The sequence below is a fragment of the Tupaia chinensis genome, unplaced genomic scaffold (assembly GCF_000334495.1).
Source record: "Tupaia chinensis unplaced genomic scaffold, TupChi_1.0 Scaffold000085_1, whole genome shotgun sequence".
NCBI lineage: Eukaryota > Metazoa > Chordata > Mammalia > Scandentia > Tupaiidae > Tupaia > Tupaia belangeri.
The window spans coordinates 5906626-5924446 of record NW_006159547.1 but is presented as its reverse complement, the minus strand read 5'-3'; the positions used below and the strand labels follow the sequence as shown (position 1 = coordinate 5924446).

The following is a 17821-nucleotide window of genomic DNA, read 5'->3' as shown; positions in this document are numbered from 1 at the left end:
TTTTTAAGGATAGAGATTTGCTATAGAGTGTATGCACTTGCCAGAGAGAGAGAGAGAGAGAGAGAAAGTGAAAAAAACACACCCCGCCCCAGGGAGTGGCCACACTGCAGTCCCTTCTCCTCTGGGGATTTTGGGCATGCACACACATGTGCCAGTGTGAGTTCCAAGCCTCTGGGATCGAACCACGGTAGGTCATGTGGGAGTCCACCGATGTAACCATCATGCCATCTGCTGGTGCCTCATGTCCACTCTTAGGTAGATGTCACCATTCTCAGTTCCTCTCTATGCTCACACCCCCGAAGTGTATGTATAGGTGTGTGTGTTTATACAGAGATTTTATACACACACATATATATACATAGCCGTTTCTCTGCTCTCTGCCTGCTTGTCTACATCTGTAGATGCTGAAACTCACTTTTACCATACTGCTAGTACTACAGGTCTGTGCTAATATTTGTAACTCCCTTTAGTGACACCGAGGAACCTGATGCCCATTATTCTTAATACATTTTCTTTTTAGTGCAGTCCTGTATGTAACCCATCGTCTCTCTTCCACACTCATGCTTTCCTCCACAGATAGGTTCTGTCGTCCGTGCTGGCTGGCACTCTCTGAGCATGAGCACTCTCTTCATGCCTTTTAGCTTAAGCGTCCATGCCAGGATACCCCTCTTACCCTGCTGCACTTCCCCAGGGCCTCTCTTTGTTCCTACAAAGACTCTGAGGCTCATGTTGTAATGCTCCTCTGTGGAGACACCTACTCCCCCAAGCTGATTAGGTTTGGAGAACTCCAGGGCAGGCTGCCCTTCCTTGAGGGTGACACAGAGTACCCTGTGCCAGGCTACGTCTCTCAGGGGTACATGTTCCTTAGCCTTCTAGAGCTCTAAGACTCCCCGCTGGGCCACTCTCCTAAGCAGACAAACTTTACACCTACTGGGTCTCTAGCTAGCCCTCTTGGGACTCCCTTTCTGACCTTGTCTCAGGACCCAGGCCTTCCCTTCCCATCTTTGTAGACACCATCCTCCTCCTACTTATGCCGTGGTTCCCTAGGACAGGGCCGTTCTGCCGTGTGGGTGGTCTCCTCAGGTTGCATGAACTCTTTCTGTGCCAAGCAGCTTCATGCAGGGTTCCAGGATTCGGTACTCAAGTCAGAGCCACAATATTTCCCCTCTCGCTTGTTCTGCCCCACCCGATGACTTTAGAGATGAATTGTTTAGGAAAGGGAGCGGAAGGATGAGTTTTCCTTTTTTAAAATCTTAATTTGATAAAATTATTTTTTTTCTTTTTCATTTTGTTAGTTATTTTTACCAATTACACGTTATAAAAAGTTTGTTCTACAACTGGTTGTGTCAACAACATATGTTCCTGAATTCTGTTTACCAGTATATCTATTTTAAGTCCTGAGGGCCAGATATACCATGTTATGATATAATTTTATGGAAGGCTGTGGCTTTGTTGCTAATTACCTTATTTGAATAGTTTTATTATTATTGTGCTATATTGTACTGGGCTTGTACTTGTCTCATCTTATTTCACATATGCTTTTATATTTGTTTATACACTACAGTTTCAAATCTAACACTGCACCTGTAAAGACAATGTCCCTGGGATTTCCTTATTGACCTTTCTAAGCTGGAATGAAGCACAATGTTCTGTTCAAACTTGCACAAAGCAGTTTGTGCGTCGCCAACATTTTCTCAGCTCTACATAGGTCTTTCCCCTTCTCTTTAGTAATATAAGCCATCCCATTGCAAGGAAGATTATTTCAGGAAGAGTATATTTGAAATCAGTGGTATAATAGACTTTGGGGGTTATTGGGAGATCTAATTACATGGTCTCTGAAACTTTTAAGACTGACGTCGGTCTTAGCAGTGGTGCTTTTTACAAGCAGTTTCAGTGAAACTTGTATTTCTCCATTTTTTCCTGCACATTTAAAATGGATCATCAACTTTAACAGTTGTAATCATTATTAGTTTACTGTGTAGTAATTATATAACTAAGTTCCTTTGCATAGAAATTTTTGTGGCCTCAGAAACAGAGGAATTTCTAGTTACCAAATCTAAGGTAGGTTTTATATTCATGTAAAATTTTGTTTTAATGTTTAGGAACACCAAGCGTTTTTCTTCTTAAAGTTATAAGGGCTTTGCTGCATTAGATGGGTTGATTTCATTTTATGTAATATTACTAATTCAAGTTATGCCAGATTTTCTCTATATGTTTGCTTGGATATAGAGAGTACCTTAAACTCCTATAATTGTCAATTTTGAACACACATGAGAGGCAGGCTCTCCTATCAATAATAATAATAATGCTAATAATGTTTATAAAATCAAGTCTGTCCAATTTAGGGACTATTCCATTGTTAAGATTTGTAATTTGATTACTAGAGATACTATAAAATAATGCTTAGCTACCAAAAATAGACTCTAAAAAAATGATGCTTAGTTTACTGAAGTATGTGTGAGTTCTTGTTTTATCAAATGCACCAAGTTAGTTAGAATAGAAAATACTGTGTGAAAATTACTGAAATGTTTTAAGTGACTAGTTGTTTTAAAAATAAAAACTGTTGGGACCAGCAGGTGGCATAATGGTTATGTTGCTGGACTCTCCCATAGTCAACTGTGGTTTGAGTCCCAGACCTGGCAGCTTAAACCTCTCGCCAGGTGCATGTGCGTGCGTGCCAAAAATCCCAAGAGGAGACTGGATATTTCACATATGCTTTTATATTTGTTTATACACTACAGTTTCAAATCTAACACTGCACCTGTAAAGACAATGTCCCTGGGATTTCCTTATTGACCTTTCTAAGCTGGAATGAAGCACAATGTTCTGTTCAAACTTGCACAAAGCAGTTTGTGCGTCGCCAACATTTTCTCAGCTCTACATAGGTCTTTCCCCTTCTCTTTAGTAATATAAGCCATCCCATTGCAAGGAAGATTATTTCAGGAAGAGTATATTTGAAATCAGTGGTATAATAGACTTTGGGGGTTATTGGGAGATCTAATTACATGGTCTCTGAAACTTTTAAGACTGACGTCGGTCTTAGCAGTGGTGCTTTTTACAAGCAGTTTCAGTGAAACTTGTATTTCTCCATTTTTTCCTGCACATTTAAAATGGATCATCAACTTTAACAGTTGTAATCATTATTAGTTTACTGTGTAGTAATTATATAACTAAGTTCCTTTGCATAGAAATTTTTGTGGCCTCAGAAACAGAGGAATTTCTAGTTACCAAATCTAAGGTAGGTTTTATATTCATGTAAAATTTTGTTTTAATGTTTAGGAACACCAAGCGTTTTTCTTCTTAAAGTTATAAGGGCTTTGCTGCATTAGATGGGTTGATTTCATTTTATGTAATATTACTAATTCAAGTTATGCCAGATTTTCTCTATATGTTTGCTTGGATATAGAGAGTACCTTAAACTCCTATAATTGTCAATTTTGAACACACATGAGAGGCAGGCTCTCCTATCAATAATAATAATAATGCTAATAATGTTTATAAAATCAAGTCTGTCCAATTTAGGGACTATTCCATTGTTAAGATTTGTAATTTGATTACTAGAGATACTATAAAATAATGCTTAGCTACCAAAAATAGACTCTAAAAAAATGATGCTTAGTTTACTGAAGTATGTGTGAGTTCTTGTTTTATCAAATGCACCAAGTTAGTTAGAATAGAAAATACTGTGTGAAAATTACTGAAATGTTTTAAGTGACTAGTTGTTTTAAAAATAAAAACTGTTGGGACCAGCAGGTGGCATAATGGTTATGTTGCTGGACTCTCCCATAGTCAACTGTGGTTTGAGTCCCAGACCTGGCAGCTTAAACCTCTCGCCAGGTGCATGTGCGTGCGTGCCAAAAATCCCAAGAGGAGACTGGAGGAGAAGGGATTGCAACGTGGCCATCCATCATCCCTCAGATGCATTCTTGCTTTCTGTTTCTGACTCTCCGACAAGCGCACATGCCCTATAGCAAAAATATCTCTAAAATAATAAATAAATAATGAAAAATAAAAAATCTATTGAGACCAGTAGATGATATAATGGTTATGTCACTGGACTTCCACGTAGTTGATTGTGGTTCCTGGACCCAGCAGCGTAAAACTCAAACTGGGTGCCTGTGCTCCCAACATCCAGAGAGGAGAATGGAGAAGGGACTGTGGCATGGATATCCTCCCTATGGGGTGATATCTCACTTTCTGTTTCTCTGTCTTTCTCTCTCACTGGTGAGTGTGTGAGCCCTGTAGGAAAAATTTCTCTCTACAAAAATAAATGTAAAAAGCTGTAAAGAAGTGTAGACGTCTGCTGTTATTATGGCTTCCTATCAAGACACTTAACTGTAAACTAGTCTAATACTAACTTTACGTAATTTATTGTTGCCAACTATAAATCACTGCCACTGTTGATTAGTGCTGCTGAAAATGTTCTCCATTTCACATTCCCCTATTTGCCAAACTTGCCAAACATCAAGTTTTACCATATGATGGAAAATGCTTAATTCAAGTCTCAGAAGGACTGTTTGCTGCCAGGTTGTTCATATAATTCATACTCCAGGAACCGCAAATCAGTGAATCCAGTAAGGATGGCTCTCATTTAGTAATTGTGCTTAGTGCTCCATTTCAGTAAGAGAGGGCCTGGCACTCAGGCAGAGGTGGCATGTTCTGAACGACTTCAGATTGAACCTGAACGGGAAGGACGTGCTGTGTTGAAACTTGGTTTTGGAGATTCTGACATTGTTGGTTTTTTCCCTCATATATATTTAGCTAGACACTATGTAAAACTAGATTTTATAAAGTACATTTTTCACTGTTACTAGATATACCGTACTTTTATAAACACGAGATCTGTTCTACATGTTTAGTTTGCAAAATTCAGACTCTTCTGCCTTCTCATTAGGGGGTACTTCCTGGATAACGGGCAGATTCTGTTCAAAGGTTTGTTTGCTAGGATTTTGCTGTCCCTACTATATGAACAGCTAGTGTCTAGGGATAGTTAAAATATCTTTCTATCAACTGCCAAAGCCTGGCTTCCCTAAAGGTAGTTCTGTTCATGGGGTCAAGGCCACATACGTAGACACTCTAATATCTTGTCAGCGGTGGCTTCCTGCAACTGGGTACTTCCCAAACAGTGCTTTTTCTGTGACTACAGATTGCTAAGGTTGTCATTTTCCTACGTTGTTAGTATATTCCATACTAGTAAAGCTGGAGTTTAGGGGAATAAAGAAGAGAATCAGTGTGGGGGATGGGGCCTCCCCATCTATCAGAAGTTTATATTTTACTTAGAAAAGACACGTACTTAAACATTGAGCAAATGTGACGTATTTAACTAAATGATTCAGGTATTGTAATGGGGATTTTTGACTTGGACTAATCAACATATGTATTAAAATTCCACAGAGGAAAATTGATAAAGAATTTTTTGTATCCTAGTTAAGTTTTTCTTTTTAATTATAGCTATCAAATTTAAATTGTAAGCCTGTTATAAAGGGGTTATGCTTACCATTTTACTCACATATCATTTAGTCTCCACAGCAACCTACTGAGATGGGTATTGCTGTTACTCTGTGCTATGAATGAGGGGACTGAGACTGATGGCGTCACAACTGCAGTGCACAGCTACTGCATGGCCTGTCTGCTTGCACCTTGATCTGGTTTTGCTGTACTGTCTCCTCGCTTGGCCATATCTTATTGCTTCACTCTGTCAGTATTTACTGTTTCACTCTGGACTAGTCATCTTATCAAGGGAGCATATTCTTTTATTCGAATCAGATCAGAAATTGTTTAATTGTAGGCTGTCTCTTAGAGTCTCGTTAACTAGAAAAAAAAGGTTATTATCACTTTTTGAAAAGATTCGGCATTTGGTTTTGACCTGTTTTCACTAAAATGAAACAATAAAAATATTTGTAGAGCCCAGACTATCAAAAGATGGATTAGGAGCCGACAGGTGACATGGTGATTAAGGGCATTGGACTCCCACATGGCTGACCATGGTTTGAGTTCCAGGCCTGGTGGCTTGCTTGCTTTCTCAATTTCTCTCTCTCCCATATTCTCTGGTCAAATTAAAATAAATAAATAAATAAATAAATAAATAAATAAATAAAATTATTTTTTAAAATCAAGATTGACTGTCGGGGGGGTCAGCAGGTGGTGTGATAGTTAAGGTGCTGGGCTTTCACATGGCTGACTATGGTTTGAGTCCTAGACCTGACAGCTTGTTTTCTCATATTTTATTTTTATATTTTCATATTTTATAGCTTAGAATTGGCACAATACTTTCAGCTACCAGTAGGTGATGTAATAGTTACGTTGTTGGACTCCCATGTGGTTGCAGTTTGAGTCCCAGATCCTGTGGCTAGGAGGGCACGAGCAATTGGCCGAATGGCTATGTCGCTGGACTCCCATGTAGTCGATGGCACTTTGAGTCCTGGACCTGGGAGCTTAAACTCACCCCAGGTGTGTGTGCATGCTTGCCCAAGATCCTAAGAGGATAATGGAGGAGAAGGGATTGCAGTGTGTCCATCACCCCGAGGGTGATTTCTCGCTTTCTGTCTCTCTGTCTTTCTGACAAGTGCATGCACCCTATAGCAAAAACCCCTCTAGGGGAAAAAAAAAAAAAAAACAACCTCAGGCTGAGTGTGTGTGCGTGTATGCCCAAGATCCCAAGAGGAGACTGGAGTAGAAAGGACTGGGGGGATGGGGGTGATTGCTTGTTTTCTGTCTCTCTGGCGAGTACACACATCCTATGGCAAAAAAAATTTTTTTAAAAATCTGAAAAAAAAAAAAAAAAACACACTCACATACTTTTTTACTTTTCATTTTTTGCTGTATATACTAGGGGTTTTCGAAAAGTGCATGGAAAATGTGTATTATGAAAACACTGCATTGTTTTAAAAATTTCCTTGCACCACAGTAGACTCTTATTTCAATTTCTTTTTTCCATGAACCTTTTGGAGTCCCCTCATATAGTTTTAAAACATCAGTGGCAATTCATAGTTAGTCTTAACTTTTAAAAATAAGGATTATTTTTTAATTAGAAGAGACAAAGTAGGGCACATACAAAAATTATAATGGCTGTGTTTTTACATGCCCATTGAATTTCAAAAGGATTTATGCTAGCTGGTTGAAGAGAGATGCCCCCCTCATCCATTTTTCTGAGCTAAACCAATATTTCCATATTAAAACATTTTTAAATAGTAATTGCCTTGGGCTGAAAATTCATATAAAAAGTTTGGTTTGTTTGACCAGCAGTGTGAATTTTTAAAAAGTCATGGTAAGTGCTCTAAATTTGTTCTTACAATACAGATTTTTCTCTGTCAGTTTTATGTAATCAGTAATTGTGTACTTACACACACTCAAACTGATTTGTTATAATTTTTACTTTACAGGAGCCATCTAGAACAGTTTCAGGCAGATACAAAAGGTAAGAATCTTTATGCTATAACTTACAGCTTACTGTATTTTAACGTGAGTGTAATGTCTGTCTGACCATGACTTAACCAACAAGAACTGTTTAAAGCAGCTTTTTGAAACATAAGAAACCTTATATTGCAGTCTTAAAAATAAATTACATTGAGACAAGTTTGTGATGTCTGTCTGACCATAGCTTATTTTGACATACCTGCAATGCTTGAAAACTGACTACTCTGAATTTGCATGGGTCTCATGAACTTTGCAAAATAAAAACTTAGAATCGCTTTCCCTTTTGTATTTAAACATTGAAGATGCATGTCAACCCCCTGTAATAGTCAGTTTTGGTTGCCATTAAAAAAATACCATAGGGGCCAGCAGGTGGTGTGGTGGTTAAGGGCACTGGATTTCACATGGCTGACTGTGGTTTGAGTTCCAGACATGGAGGCTTGTTTTCTTACTTTGCCTCTCTCTCCCTTTCATTCTGTCCTTCTCTGGTCAAATTAAAATAAATAATGTTAAATTAAATAATTCTTGAAAAAAATAAAATACCACATGCTGAATGGCTTAAACTACAGAAATTTACTTTCCTATAAAGTTTTAGGGACTGGAAGTTCAGGATCACAGCACTACATGGTCACATTCTGTGAGGACTGTCTTTCTGGCTTCTTCCTATCTGTTTGCATGGTAGAGAGACAAATAGAAATAGCGAGAAAGAGAGAATGCATGTGTTTGGGCTATTTGAAGTTCCTTTTTTTAGGGCACTAATCTTATTTGTAGGCCCCACCATTATGATTTTATCTAAACCTAATTAGCTCCTAAAGCCCCATCTTCAAATACCAATGACATTGGTCATTAAAGCTTTAACATATTGACTTGAGAAGGGGACACAGTTCACTCCATTATACCACTCCTCCAATTTAATAAAAGACTTCTACCATAGAATATGTTGGTATGTGTACTGTATAGGAAGATAAGAATTAAGTACAAGAAAATCATTCATTGAAGGTTACTGGGACCTTTTCTTCCCTGTTGAAGGCCATTAAAGTTGTAGAAGCATATAGTCATATGTATGCTAATGGTCATAGAACATTGGTCAATCAATTCCTATGGTTATCTTTTAAGGAAGGTACATTATTTTTATTTTATATTTGAGGAAAATGAGGTTAAAAAATAGAATTTCCTTGTATAAACCTAGTTAGTCGTCAGCAGAATCTGGATTTGAACTCAGGTATTTTGACACCAGAACCCATATGCTTACTAACTACATTAGACCATCTGCCTAGATTTACTCATATAAAACGTTTGTTTTCATCTATTTGTACATTAAAGTTTAAAATGTTTTAGGTTTTAGTTATAATCCATCTAAAATATCAGGTTGTCAGAAAAGTCATGATGTATTTTTCTATGCAAAAATTCATAGAAATGTTCCAACAAAATATATTGACTAGTGGAAACTAATTTTTCTTTACTTTTTTTTTCTATTTCCTTTACGAAAGAGGGGAAGGAAGTAAGAGAAACAGAAATGTTTTGGGGTTTTTTTTGACAAAATCTTGCCTTCTGTCCTACACTCCCAATTAGCTAGGATTGCAGGTGTGTGCATTCACACCTGTTTGTTCAGAATGGCCCAGAAACTGTACCAGGACCTGTCATATGGCTTCCACCCTCCAAGTGGTGGTGCTCTGTGCACCACTGTGGCTGGGACAGGAACTTTAATTTCAATATTATGTTATTTATAAATAAAATTTTAATATTTGTTTTTAACCATGACCTAAAGTACCTATTATTATAGAAATATACACAAAATGGACAAGGTAGTTAGCAGTTGAATAAGTAGGTCAGCAACTATTTTTTACACACAGAAAAACACTCAATGTATTTGCTACTGTTATTGCTTTTATTCTTATTTCTGAGTAGTTATGATGTAGGTTTAATAAAACCTGTTGTTCTCTTAAGCTTATAACATTTATTCATTGCTTGGTAATTTTTAATTAACATGATTTTTTTTTTTTCTTTTTAGTTTTTTGCCATATGGCACATGCACTAGCCAGAGAGAAACAGAGACAGAGAAAAGGAAAGTGAGAAATCACCCTTCATAGGGAACAATGCTACAATCCCTTCTCCTCCATTCTTCTCTTGGGATTTTGAGCACACATGCACATGTGCTTGCCATAAATTTCAAGCCACCGGGTCCTGGACTCCAACCGTCATCAGCTATGTGGGAGTCAGGTGCCTTAACTATCATGCCACCTGCTGACCACTACCATAAATATTTTAAGTTATAAAGAATTCTTTATTGAGGACAGCAGGTAGCATGGTCGTTAAGGTGTTGGATTCCCACATGGCCAACCACTGTTCGAGTCCTGGATCTGGGTGGCTTGCTTTTTCTCTCTCTCTTTCTTTCTGGTGAGCCCACATACCCTATAGCAAACTTAAAAATAAATAAATAAATAATTTTATTAAAAAGGAAATTATTTTTCTTCTGCCAGAAATTGTTGCCAAATAGCTTTGGTTTGGCCTGTTCTCAGATCACATTCTCAAACAACAATAAAATGGCTTATCAGTTTTAGTTTGGAGAATAAAGATAAACTTTGGTAACTTATCAAGTTTGTTATTATTAATCTTACATTTTGATACTTATTAAATAATAGAGTCTTAAATTAGAAATGGCACTTTTCAGATTTGTGTTCTTTAATAAGAATCAATTAGAGGAAGACTTTTCTTATAAATTCTCATCAAAAACTCTTATTTATATGACACTGTGTCAAATCAGGAAGAAAATCATTTCCCATGATACACATTTTATTTTTAAGCTTTCAAGACCACTTTTTTACTTGTGACATGTTCGTATACTGGCTCTTTTATTTTCATAGCCTAGAGAATGTAATTTATTACTTTTCAACTTTCAGAGGCTTAACCCTGTTTGACACTGTTATAAATATTTTTAGGTTTCTGATCTTTTTTACTGAGTTATGGCAATTCTGTTTTTATTCCGTTTAAAAAGAAACAAAAATCCCTAAAAACAAAAATTAAAAAAAATAAACACAGGAATCTGTATCTGGAACTATCCATTCCTTATCTAGTAGAAATGTGTTATATTTTATATCAGTAGTTCGTCACTTTCATTACTCTGTCAGCAAGTTGTAGCAATGACTAGAGAATACATGTTTCTCGGTAGGAGTGTCTGTTGACTAATGGGGATGAATAAAAGGAGAAATGAGCTAAAAGATAGAAATTTGGCATTGTATGTCTGAAAATATTTTTAGTAAACCAAATAACTCATGTATTCACACAGAAACACACACACTGGAAGCTACTCTTAAGAAGTCATTAAATGATTCAAGCACCCAGAAGACTAGAATACATATGGCCTTCAAAATTATGAGTTAAATATTTAATTTTTTTCTCACAAATATCAAGAATGTACTTTTTTAGCATTGAGTCTGGCAAATAGTATGCTATCGTTTAAAAACTGAGTCAACTCTTGTTTATCTAGAAAATCTCTTACATGTTCACTGTCTTTCTTTTTAGAGTATTTATATAGGGCCCAGGAGATGTTACAGTACTTAAGGTATTGGACTCCCACATGGTTGACTGTGGTTGGAGCCTTAGACATGGCAGCTCAGAAACCATGCTGGGCTCATGTGTATGCATGCCAAAAAAAAGTCCCTAGAGGAGAACAGAGGAAAAGGGATATTTAAATAACTGTAGGGTACTTTTAGGGTGGGGGACATGAGATTTGTGAAACTCACGATTTGGGAAAGATGAATCAATGTCAAGAATTTGTGGGCTCTTTTTACCCAATATGTAATTTTCTGAAAAGAATGTTCACTTGGCCAAGTTTATGGTGCATTGATTAAAACAATAATAAAAAATAAGCAAGACGGTTCTTAAGGACTTGCAAAAGGCAGAATTACCCAAGGTATATAATTTACCATTCATATGTAAGTGTGTAATTCAACCATCAGGAATGGTACTGCTTAAAAAAAATGTGGGAAACAAGTTAGGACAAATATCAAGTTTAACTGGTTCATTCGTTGTCACAGATACATGTAAGAGGGGATTAGTTATTTTATTAAGTAGCATTTATACAAAGTAATAGGTACTCTTAGCTCTACCTCCCCACAGCATTAATAGGTCTAATGTTTGCAAATCACCTTTGCAGACCTTATCCAAAAATAGCCCTGTCAGACAGCAGTTGGGCAGGCATCCGTCTTCCCAGTCATCTTCCCCAGATGATGAAGATTTTAGTTAAGTAGAACCTTTTACCACACTCCCTCTGCCAGAGATTGGGTTACAAGAGAGGAAATATTACTAGTTTTTATGGACACATCAGGATATAAATGCCAGAATTCACTTTTTTAAAAAAAAAAAAAAAAAACTAAAACAGACATTTAACTCTTCGCAATCTGCTTCCTTTACGTCATTGTTGTAGTTTTATAATTCATATAGCTTCATTTAGGCCTCCTCTTAGACTTTATTGCAACTACTGAAACTAATTAGAATAGAATTTTTTGTAACTTAAAAAATTGTGGGTTTTTTTTTGTTTGTTTCTTTTTTCTTTTTCTTTTTTAAAAATAATTGCCAGAGGGAACCAGCAGTTAGCGTAATGGCTATGTCGCTGGACTCCCACGTAGTCGACCGCGGTTCGTGTCCCGGACCCGGTGGCTTACACTCACACCGGGCGCGTGTGCATGCGTGCCCAAGATCCCGAGAGGAGAATGGAGGAGAAGGGATTGCGGCGTGACCATCCCCCCTGGGGGGTGATTTCTCGCTTTCTGTCTCTATGTCTCTCTCTCTGTCTGTCTGGCGAGCGCACGCGCCCTACAGTGAAAATCTCTTCCCCCCCCCCAAAAAAAAAAAAAAGCCTTAAAAAAAAAAATAATAATTGCCAGAGAGTGCGTGTATTCATCAGAATAAAGATAAAAAGAGAGAAAACACCCCCAGTGGGGTATGGTCCCACTGTAGTCTTCCTGCCTTCATCTCCATCCTGCTGAGATTTGAGGCAGGTTTCTGTATGTACTGGGCATGTTTTTCTTTCCTTTTCTTTTTAAAAGAATTATTGATTTTTTTTTTTTTTAATTATTGTTATTTTTACAATTTAGTACAGGGCATGCGCACTTACCAGAGAGAAACAGAGAGAGATAGAGGGAAGGAAAGTGAGAAAGCAAGCCTCCAGTTGGGACTCGAACTGCAGCTGGCCATGTGGGAGTCCAGTGCCTTAACCTCCACACCACCTTGTGGCCCCCTGGGCATGTTTTTCAGGACACCGGGGTCAGACTCCAACCACAGTCAGTCATGTGGGATCTGGCTCTCTTACCCATTGCACTGTAGGGTTAGTCCTGTTTTCTTCTTCTTTTTCTTTCTTTCTTTTTTTTTTATTTATTTATTTTTCAATTTTGTCAGATGGAGCATTTGCTAGAAAAAAGACTGAGAGAAAGCAACCCATATGGGGAATAGTCACACTGCAATCCTTTCTCCATTTCTCTCTCCTTTTGGGATTTTGGGAACACATGTATACACGCCTGACACATTTTACAGGGTGCTGGGTCCGGGACTCAGTCTGCATGGTCAGCCTTGGGGGATCCAGGTACCTTAATCACCTTGGCACTGGCTGGCCTCTCCCTCTTTCTCTCTCTGTGTTTCTCTGATGAGTGTGCCTGCCCTATAGCAAATTAAAAAATAATAATAATAGGGATCAGTAGACAGCGTAAAGGTTACATTGTTGAACTCCCACATACTTGACCAGTTCAAGTTACAGACTCAGAGGCTTAAAACTCATGCTGGGTGCCTGGGTGTGTGCCCAAAATTCCGAGGAAAATGGAGGAGAACAAATTGCAGCATGGCCATCCCCCTTGGTGGTGGGGAGGTGATTTCACACTTTTTGTCTCTCTCTGTCTCTGCCTCTCCAGTGACTGCACACCCTATAGCAAAAATCTCTCTTAAAAAATAAATAAATTAAATTAAATACATTTTAAAACAAGAAAAGCTCACCCATAATTCTACCACCCAAATCAGTCACTATTGGCATTATCTTTGTTTTTCACTGCCAACTCTTTTTTTCTTGACTTTTTTATTTGTGGGCATATATGTGAGCATAATGGATGTACTGTTTCAGGCTCTGGTTTGCTTCTCACTTAATGTAACATGGGAATGGGGATATTCAACTTTTATTATATAAACAATAGCTGGTATCAGCTGAGTGATCTCATCTTTTAATTTCTTCTTTTTATAAAAGTTATTTATTTAACATTATTATTATTATTATTTTAAATTTGCTATAGTGTATACCCGCTCACCAGAGAGAGACGGAGAAAGACAGTGAGAAAGCAAGCCTCCAGGTCTAGGACTCGAACCATGGTTGCCATGTGGGAGTCCAGCACCTTAACTAGAAAGCCACCTGCTGGCCCAGTTTCTTCTTTATTTGGGTAAAATGTGACCATGGTTTTCTTTATTAAGGGTCAGCATTCTCTTCCAAAATCAGTTCTGCTGTAATAGTTATTTTGAAAACCCAAATTGGCCCCAAGTAATATATTAGCAAACAATTTGACCCTAACTTAAATTTCGAGTGTGCTTATGCAGTTTTGTTTACCAGAAGCACTAAGTGAATACAGAGAACTGTACCCAACTGAACCACAACACATAGGCATACACCAACCGCTCTCAGGCACATCCCACAGGCAACTACCTCGGTCTAAGCTGCAGCCTGCCCCCCTGGCCTGGTGCCACAACTTCTAGTTTGACTTCAGATAACCCTTTGCCTCACACTCCCCAGGAACAAGCGGTAACCCTCAGATTCCAGCTTCCATAAGCAAATGTCACTCTTTTTCAAGACCATTGGGCCTATTTTCAACTGTGCTGCCATTTTTATGAGATTCCTATCTCTTTTATATGTACATAAATGCCCATTCCCATTTTTTCTATATCCCTGTTATTTTTATTGAGTGATTTTTGCATAGCCCAGTGATGATTAGAAACACGAAACACATGTCACATTACTGTAAATTTAACTCAGAGTAGTTTGATAAACTAAGTATTTGCAGGTGTACAAATAAGAAGACTTCTTTATAACATAAAAATACATTTAAAATGAGATATTAGTGAGCAAATATTTAAGCTTCCAGATTTTGGAATATAGAAAAGAGATTTTGGAGTAAATTAAACCTAATGATATCCTCAGATAATAGTACATACGTGATTTTCCACTCTGCTCCTGTCTAAGCTGGCAGTCATAATAGTGTTAACATAGAGGTATGCGAAGCTAGTTAAGGGTTAACCAGAGATACCATCAACTGGAAAAGATAAAGCCAGTAGTGACTTGGGTGGGTTAGAAAAATATTAAGTCATTGGAAAGTCAGGACGTGTTTTTCTATGCAAAAATGCATCATAACTTTCCCGATGACCCGAGATGAGGTGTGATTGTTACCAGGATATGAGCTGAGGAGACCAGTAGATGGACAGCTTGATTTGATTTGGAGTCAGGTAACATTAAACAGGAGAATTAGATTCTCTGGTGAGAGGATCACCTTTTTCTTTTTTTTTCCAATCATTTTTATTATAGCAAAATAAACTATAATATTACTGTAACATTATTTTAACCATTTTGTTATTCACAAGTCAGTAGTATCAAGTACATTCACAGTGTCGTACAATCATTACTTCTATCTAGTTCCCAAAGTTGTCATCCTAAAAGAAAGCCTATACTTTTTTTTTAAACATCCATCTATCTGTCTGTCTGTCAGTCAGTCATCTCTCTGTTGTGATTTTTGAGCTACTGAGTCCACATTCAGCCATGTGGGAATCCAGCACCCCAACCACCACACCACCTGCTGGCCCCAGGAAGTCTATACTTTTTTTTTTTTTTTTGGAGAGGCTTTTGCTATAGGGCGCATGGGCTCTCCAGGACAGAGAGACAGAAAGCGGGACATCACCCCCAAGGGGGAATGGCCACGCTGCAATCCCTTCTCCTCCATTCTCCTCTCAGGATCTTGGGCACACATCCACGGTGTGAGTTTAAGCCACTGGGTTCAGGACTCGAACCACGGTCGACTACGTCGGAGTCCAGTGACATAGCCATTACGCTAACTGCTGGTCCCGGAAGTCTATACTTTTTAAGCAGTCCCTTCTTACTCCACCTCCCCTAGCCTCTGGCAATCTGTTTTCAGTCTTTCTGGCTTATTTCTGATAGCTCACATGAATAGAATTCTAGAATATGTGGCCGTTTGTGTCAAGCTTCTTTTATTTAGTATGATGTTTTCAGGGTTTATCTATGTTTTAGCATTTATCAGTACTTTATTTCTTTTTATGCCTCAATAATATTCCATTGTGTGGCATTGCCTCATTTTATTTAGAAAAAATCTTTCTTTCTTTCTTTCTTTCTTTTTTTTTTTTTTTTTGAGAGGTTTTTGCTATGGGGGACATGCGCTTGCCAGAAAGACAGAGAGAGACAGAGAGACAGAAAACGAGAAATCACCCCACAGGGGGAATGGCCATGCCGCAATCCCTTCTCTTCCATTCTCCTTTCAGGATCTTGACCACGTATGCACACATGCGCGGTGTGAGTTCAAGCCACCGGGTCTGTACTCGAACCGCAGTCAACTACATGGGAATCCAGCGACATAGCCATTATGCTAACTGCTGGTCCTGAAAAAGATCATTTTTAAAACTTAGGTATTATATCTTGAATGATCATTTCAGCTCTGTTGTTTTTGAGCTAATATGGAGTGAAGTTTAGCCCCTTATTTCTCTATTGGTTTCCAAGCTCTGTCATAGGCAGTTGAATAGAAACTATTTGATTAAGTTCAAAAAGTGAAAAATTTGTTCATGTTCATGCAAGATTTAAGATGTTACATCACAACTATGTTAATTTTTTTTCTTTTTTCTTTATAAGCATTGTTTTGAAACCAGTAGATCCTGTTGTACATGTTTTAAGAACTACCAAATAGCAAGAATTTCCTTGGTTTGTTGGTCGAAGGTCAAACCAGAAAAATCAGCCAAATTCTTTAAAGATGAGAAATCCAGACTAAAGAGGACAAAATGCATTGGGTTGTCAGAAAAATCATGACACAGTTTTGCATAGAACATAGAAAAATATGCCTTGACTTTTCCAACAACCCGATATTTCTCCCTATAGTGGAAAAGAAAATCTTCTTGGGCTGTATGTGACCCTTTCTAGAGAAATCTCTTTCTTGTCCAGGTCTTCTATTCTTACAACATTAGCATATGTTCTATATTTCATCAAATGCTGTCAGGGATACAGAAGCTGCAGCTCTTCTAGTTCAGGATTTTGTAAAAGGACACGAAAGTCACAAAATGATCATTTAACATTATTGGGGCAGGGGACCAGCAGTTAGCGTAATGGCTATGTCGCTGGACTCCCACGTAGTCAAACGCAGTTCACGTCCCGGACCCGATGGCTTAAACTCAAGCCAGGCGCGTGTGCATGCATGCCCAAGATCCCGAGAGGAGAATGGAGGAGAAGGGATTGCAGCATGGCCATCCTCCCTAGGGGTTGATTTCTCACTTGTCTCTCTCTGTCTGTCTGGTGAGTGCACGCGCCCCATAACAAAAAAAAAAAGAAAAACTCTCAAAAAAAAAAAAATTCATGGGGCAGCAGGCAGCAGGTGGCCCAGAGCTAAAGGCAGCTGGTGGCCAGCTTAGTGGTTCAAGTTTTGAACCTAGTGACTTGAAAAACACACCAGGTGTGCATGCCTGTGTTTGTCCAGAGTCCTGAGAGGAGAGTGGAGAAGGGTTTACAGCTTGGCCATCCTCCTAGGGGTGACTTCTCCCTTTCCTCCTCTATATCTCTCTCTAGAGAGTGTAGCATATGTTGCTTTATTACATAGTGATGTTCATTTGCCTACTCTAGTAAGAAATGGGAGCAGTATGAAAGTTTGACTTGGTATATTTATATTCCAAGTAACTAGAATATTTTTCTGCTAAATGTAGGGGTTTTTTAAAGGAAAAGTAACTTTTACACTTTTTTTTTTTTATCTCAGATATCAGTCTACCCAGCTCCCTTTCTTTGTTCTAGCTACAGAAAAGAACTGAAAAATAACTTGTTCTTGGGACCAGCAGGTGGTGTGGTGGTTAAGACACTAGACTCCCACATGGCTGACTGTGGTTTGAGTCCCAGACCTGGTGGCTTACTTTCTCACTTTCTCTCTCTCTAGTGAGCACATGAGCCCTACAGCAAATAATTAGTAAGTAAATAAATACATAAAATAAACAATTCTTTTTTTAAAAGATAATTTTTTCTTAATTATATCCATTTTATTTTTATGTGCATCTTATGTATTGTATTCATTGGAAATGAACAACTTAACTGAATGTGCTCTTCTCTATTCTCTTTTTAAAAGAGCTTCATTGAATTGTAATTCAAATACCGTAAAATTTGCCTTCTTAAGGTGTACAACTC

General features: G+C 38.0%; 1 protein-coding gene across 1 annotated transcript in view; it reads left to right on the top strand.

Annotated features, from left to right (window-relative positions):
• PAWR (pro-apoptotic WT1 regulator) overlaps positions 1-17821 on the top strand; it is a gene marked incomplete at its 5' end in the record, with an annotated part of 114969 nt that overhangs the window by 84115 nt on the left and 13033 nt on the right. The window contains 1 exon segment of the mRNA XM_014585712.2: positions 7383-7417. Coding sequence (XP_014441198.1) covers positions 7383-7417 — 35 coding nt within the window.